We start from the raw sequence: 6,095 nt of genomic DNA, 5'->3' as shown, positions 1-6,095 counted from the left end.
TCTGGGAACCCCGAATCAATTTATCCAGCAGTTAAGATGTCACTCTCTGGACAAAAGGTGTGAAAGACTCAATCAAATGTGTGTTTGGGCTTTTTTGCTGGGTACTTGTAGTTGTTTTACATGTTTTGCATGTGTATAAAACCAGAACACAACCCTCATTACAAGCTGTTACGACCCGGCTCAAAAGCCGCAACATAAAAAAAAGGAGATGAATAACAGAGTGTGGGTGAGAAGCGGTTTCATCCTAAAATGGAAAACCAGGTTGGCTAAAATGGCTGGTGCCACCAAGGCAAAGACTAGTGCACTGCCGGAAAGCTTGCCTCAGGTATGCTTTTATCCACACCTGACTAGGTGTGGCCAATTAGCACCAGCTGAAAACACTGAGACGATTAGAAGCTGCAGAGGGACGTAACACAAGCTTGTGGGAAGAAAGTAACGAGATAACTGTAATAAATGTTGAAATATTGGCTTATCTGATGCAGACAGTGTCAGCTGTCATTTCATCTCAAGAGGGGGAAATGTTTGTTTGATTAAAGCATATGAGGTTTTCTGTCAATGTGCTGTTGAAAACTGTGTAAATTGCAATGAATAATTCAGAGACTACGATCATTTTACTTGAGACTAGCCTGGTAGGTTGCCATGGTAGAAATGCATGTATTATTTACAGGTTGTGTGACTGTTAGGCAGCTTACAGGCGCTCAGTTGTTTTTAGATCTGTTCAAGCTGCGAGGATTAAACGTGGTAGTAATCCACGGGAAACAAAACAGTGTGTCTGAGGCCTACATTCACCTCCGCATGAGTACGAAAGAGCTGGACTACAGTGTTGTGGACCATGTGATGTGGCAGAGGGTTTACGATGGAGGGGACAATGGTGACGGCGGGACAGGAGAAGCCACAGAAGCGGGTGAGGTTCCGCGTGGCTTCGGGGAACAGTGGCCGGGTGCTAAAGGAGATGTTCAAAGATGAGGGGCCTTCAGACTCCCTGGATTCAGACTGCACCAGCAGCTCTGATGCTGAACGAGCCAGCACCCCCTCTACAAGTGGAGATGCACATGGACACGTGTTTGGATACCTGGGCTCCGAGCTGGACAGTGAGAATGAGCCCGACGACTTGCTCGTGTATGCAGGGGCCACCAAGGACTGGATGTTCACCACCAAAAGGGTCAACATACTCAGCAAAAATGGGACTGTGAGAGGTGTCAAGCACAAAGTCAGCGCAGGTCAGACGCTGTTTGAAAATCTTCCTAATTCCAACAGTGTAAGTACATGTGAACGAGCCTGGGTTAATCGAATTGATTTAACTTGTTGCATTTTTACTCGGACGGTTTTTACACGAGTTCCCGTCGGTGTCAAGTCTAGTTACAGGAAGGGGCAACATGTGTGACCAGGATGAAAGCTTAGAATAGAGGACAAGGTCACAGAACAATGAAAGATTGATGATGCATTTCATTATCTGTTTCAAGAGAAACTAATCAGATTAATGAATTCTCAGAACTTTGCTTTCTAGTATTACTGGACTGTTTGTTATTCTGAGGTATCACCTGGCCCGTATATTGATGCAAAAGTGAAAGAAAGAAGGTCATCTCTACCAAACTATTCTCTGTAAAGTAGTATGAGGTGAAGACACAGCGTGACCAGACTAGATTATGTTGCTTATCCCTCTTAAGTGAGATTATCTTTCTCGTAGAGTGTGGTTTAAACGTGAATCAAGGCAGAACAGCCTGATCTGAGCCCAAAGGAAAGGGTTCAACAAGTACACGTACAAGTACAAGACTTTGTAACTATATAATTTATAATTTCAAGTTCAACAGAGGAGAATTAAAATAAACTTTGACCAAAAAAGTTAATGCTGATAAAATAAAATTGCTATATTGGACAAGTTTCAAGTCTCCGAAGTGTAAATTTATTTCAAGGCTGTAAAAAGACTGTAATATATAGCTTTCTGAAACATGTACCACTATTAAGTAAAAAAACCTCATTTTGGGATTAAAACTCCTTGAAAATGCCTCATTTGTTTCCTCTTCATATTATTCTTCCTTATTTAATAGCAACAAATAAAATGGTAAGTGTAGCTGCTGTTAATTTCGTGAAAGATTCTTGGAAAATGGCGCCAAGTATGCTAAATACTCATGTATATATATCTACACAACACAGGAAATACCACTACATGAGATACAGTACAGATACAGAGTGTTCAGAGTGGGATGGATGACTTAATCCACACATGGTTTGAATAAAAACTATGAATCCTTTAACTTTATTTGTGCTTCCTCGTAGATGGATTTATCCCTGGAGTTTGGGCGGATAGTCATCTACACTACGAGTTTCCGTGTGGTTAGGACGACGTTCGAGCGCTGCGAGCTGGTTAGAAAGATCTTTCAGAACCACAGAGTGAAGTTCATGGAAAAGAACATCGCGCTGGACAGTGAGTACGGGAAGGAACTGGAGGCGCGTTGCAAACGTGTGGGAGAACCTCCTTCGTTACCAGTCGTGTTCATTGATGGACACTACCTTGGGGTCAGTTCTCTCCGCTCCTGCATAATATTACCTGAGATCAATGTATGATACATCTGCAATGACTTAATTAAAGACGGAGGATTACTCTTTTTAATCGGCAGGGTGCTGAGAAGATACTTGGCATGAATGAATCAGGAGAGCTGCAAGATCTTCTGACAAAAATTGAGGTTAGTTCCTCTCAGTGTGCCTCAGAAATCACAATGTGCATAACAGATTTGACTGTGAAGTGAACTGCTTCATTTGGCCCACACAGATGTTACATTATTTAAATGCTGCATTTTAGATTTGCCTGAATACGTATAATATTAAATCTTAAGGTAATCACATTTATAATGAATGACTGGATTTCTTTGGTTGAAAGCCACTGAGGTGAACACATACAGATGCAAACAGCAGCACAAAGTTCCCTAACTAGCAATGCCATAAATAAAACACAAGTAAACTGCATTGTAAAACATGCGTGCACATCAATAGGCAACCATTAATAATGGAGGTCCTGTTATTGATTCTTTCAAACACATCAACACTGAGCAGATGGATTTGTAGCACAAACTGAACATGTACCAACCATTACTGCTTCACACTGAGCTGCAGCACATTCACTGGGCTTTTTTCAGAGTACAAACCACAAACAAGTGAATACAAAGCAGTATCGTGACATTTAAGCCATGGATACAGTCACTGCATGGTATTAAACAAAAGTATGCAGCTCCGAAAGGTCATGCATGCAAAAATCTGTCCAGAACTGACCACTGACATGGCTTGATTCATGTCTGCAGCTCTGCAGCTGAGCAATTTGGAAAGGAAGCTGTGTTTAAAATAATATTATTATGCTTATTTTCCTTCTATCACACATTGAGAAAAGAAGGTTGTTAGCTCTCACGCAAGCCCATTAAATATAAAACTAAAAGCAGGAATAAATTGGCAAAAACTCTCCTGCATAGGAGAAAATACCCAGCAAACATGCCTGTGTGGGCACAGAGTTGGCATCTGTGGGTGAACTATGGGGCAGGCTAAACCCACACTTTCTGGGGCTCCTGCATAAATTTTCTATATGTAAATCCACTATGGGTTGCCCACAGAAAACCCATGTGGGCCCCATGTAGTCCAGTCCTTGTGGGGCCCGTAGTAGTTCTGCTCTTTTGGACAGCCAAAAGGAAATTCTTCTGGGCTGTGTGGGTCTGCCCACAGTGCTCTCACGCGGGCCCAAGGGGGCATGTTGCTGGGTAAAAAAAGCAAACTGTATTCATATGTTGCTTTTCAAGAAGAAACATCCAATGGAAGAGAGTTTGACAGCTTAGGAGTCACAACCTAAAAAGCACAGTCTCGTTTTGCTCTTAACCTGGATCGAGGTACTCCTGACAAGCACTTATTAGTGACTTCAGAGACCTTTTGGTTTCATGTTGATCTATCAGTCATTGCTAAAAGCTCAGGTTTTGTACAAGTTAGACAAAAAGGACATGCACCAGACCTAACATTAGGTAGGAGTCAAAACTTCTTCTGCAGATGCTCAATCACATTGGTATCTGAAGCATGCGAACACTTAAAGCTGTTTCTATTGAGCTGGCTACTTGGGTTTTAGTGCAAGTGTGCAGGCCCAAAATCTCCTAGCAGAATGTTGCATCGTATTAAAATGAATATTGTTATTTATGTCAGATGTCAGTGTGTTTCATGTTATGCCTGCCTGGTGTAATTTTATTAATGGGTAAGTTCTTTAGTGGTAGTCAGTCCTGTTTGTATTTATTATTTAAATGAACCTGTCTGTCCGTTTTAGAGGGTACAGCATCCCCAGACGTGCCAGACCTGCGGGGGCTACGCCTTCATCCCGTGCCCGATGTGCCATGGCAGCAAGATGTCTGTGTTTCGTAACTGCTTCACGGATTCCTTCAAAGCCCTGAAGTGTACTTCGTGCAATGAGAACGGCCTACATCCGTGTGCGAGCTGCAGCCAGTGAGGGTGTTAAGTGCCTGAAACGACATCACTCCTTCTTTCCTTGGGACCCTACAAAGGGACTGTAATAATACGCAGGCAGTGAAAGTCCATACAGCAGGACTCTTTCTCCAGGGCCATTGTTAGCAAAGATTTGAATTTGTAATAAAATCTGTGAATTCATGGATTTTGGTTTTGCTCGTGTGTGCATGTTGAAGCATCATTTGAAGGTCACAAGTTTAGGTTATTGCAAAATCCTCATTCAAAGATCTTTGTTCGAATCTCTAAACAGGCAGTCAAATAGGTCCACTGAGGAGTCATGAACTTGCTTCCTCTCTTGCAAGCCTAAGCTTGTTAGTTAATTAGTGAGGAGGCCCCTTCATTAACAATGCTCTCATTACATAATCCCATATCAGACAGAGTCCGGGATAACAGACACTCAGCACCAGGAGTGAAAGTCAAGCGCTCAGTTTGCAGCCAGCAGAAGGCAGCAAACTGGAACGTTGTTTACAGGCAAGTACTGTTCAAACCTAGCATTAAAAATTCATACACAGTACTGTGCAAATGCTTCAGGCACTTCAGATGTTTGTACTCATGGCAACCTCGAACATAAAGAATTACCTAAACGACTAAGAACATGGAGTTCTGTAGAAGATGCTCCAGCCCCAGCCATGAAGTCTGTATGTTGACATGAAGCACAGTTTACCTGTGTACTATACTTTGAAGTTACAGGTATGGAGTTTCTTACCAAGAACAATATATATATATATATTTTGGGTAATTGTCATACTGGCAAGCAAAAGGACGACTGAGACTCAGGTTTGTATCTTACAAAATCTTGACACACCCTTCTTTCTTCATAATTCCTTCCACCTTGATGAGATTCCTAGTTCCACATGCTATGCAGTGTCACCACAGCACGGTGTCCTATCACTGTTTCACTGTGAGGACAGTGTTCTTTGGGTTCTACACATCTCCCTTCTTTCTCCAAACATAGCAAGGCCAAAGTGCTCTTCTGATCATCTGACCAAAGGATGTGCTTCCAGTATGCACACCCTTTCTCTGGTTGTCCTTAGCATACTTCAGTCTGGCTTGAAGATATCTCTTCTGCAGAAATGGAGTTTTTCTTGGTCTGCGAGTCAATCCCTGTGCAGGATTCTAGTGATTCTCTTCTTTGAGACTACAATTCCACTTGACTAAGTCACACACCAGCATCTTGGCAGCTGCGCTGGGGTCTTTAGACACATCTCTCACTAGTTTTATTCCCAGAGTCTTTGAAGTCTTTCCTTTCCCACCTCTGCCAGGCTTCTTCTGTACTGTGTGGTTCTCTCTGAATTTCTTGATGATGATACTCACTCTAGTTCTTGACACTGACCTGACTTGACCCTCGGTTTTAACATTACATTACACACAGTAGTTTGTGCTATGGCTCAACAAAAGGGTCAGTTTTTCAATAATATTGACCCTAGTAATTTTTATATATTAAGAAATAATTCTGTTATTGTGTACAAATCAAAATAATTCCTGCTTCACTTCAACCTTATGTTAAACCACCTTTATTTTATCGGCTGCCCGTGACAAACAAAAGATTGGAGCAGTTTGAATTTCTGTGTGGATCCTTTACATATGCTGACCTCATTATTTAAAGC

General features: G+C 42.0%; 1 protein-coding gene across 1 annotated transcript; it reads left to right on the top strand.

Annotated features, from left to right (window-relative positions):
• Positions 1–735: 735 nt before the first annotated feature.
• On the top strand, positions 736–4,633 carry grxcr1a (glutaredoxin and cysteine rich domain containing 1 a). The gene is made up of 4 exons (XM_086300743.1): positions 736–1,258; positions 2,278–2,517; positions 2,619–2,684; positions 4,292–4,633. Exons 1-4 carry the CDS (start codon positions 857–859, stop codon positions 4,469–4,471), a joined length of 888 nt encoding a protein of 295 aa, XP_086156869.1. The 5' UTR covers positions 736–856; the 3' UTR covers positions 4,472–4,633.
• The last annotated feature ends 1,462 nt before the right edge of the window (positions 4,634–6,095 follow it).

Source organism: Aulonocara sp. 'chitande type north' Nkhata Bay, linkage group LG2 (assembly GCF_057382095.1).
Source record: "Aulonocara sp. 'chitande type north' Nkhata Bay isolate Kocher_YH1m ecotype deep benthic linkage group LG2, A_spYH_male_GT1.1, whole genome shotgun sequence".
Classification (NCBI taxonomy): Eukaryota; Metazoa; Chordata; class Actinopteri; order Cichliformes; family Cichlidae; genus Aulonocara; species Aulonocara sp. 'chitande type north' Nkhata Bay.
This window is presented reverse-complemented; position numbering and strand designations above follow the sequence as displayed.

Bases quoted from the DNA above. Each gene is read 5' to 3' on its own strand.
- grxcr1a (XM_086300743.1), top strand. From the start codon at position 857: ATGGAGGGGACAATGGTGACGGCGGGACAGGAGAAGCCACAGAAGCGG. The intron at 2,518-2,618 runs GTCAGTTCTCTC...TTTAATCGGCAG, and splicing joins TTGATGGACACTACCTTGGG to GGTGCTGAGAAGATACTTGG. The intron at 2,685-4,291 runs GTTAGTTCCTCT...TGTCCGTTTTAG, and splicing joins ATCTTCTGACAAAAATTGAG to AGGGTACAGCATCCCCAGAC.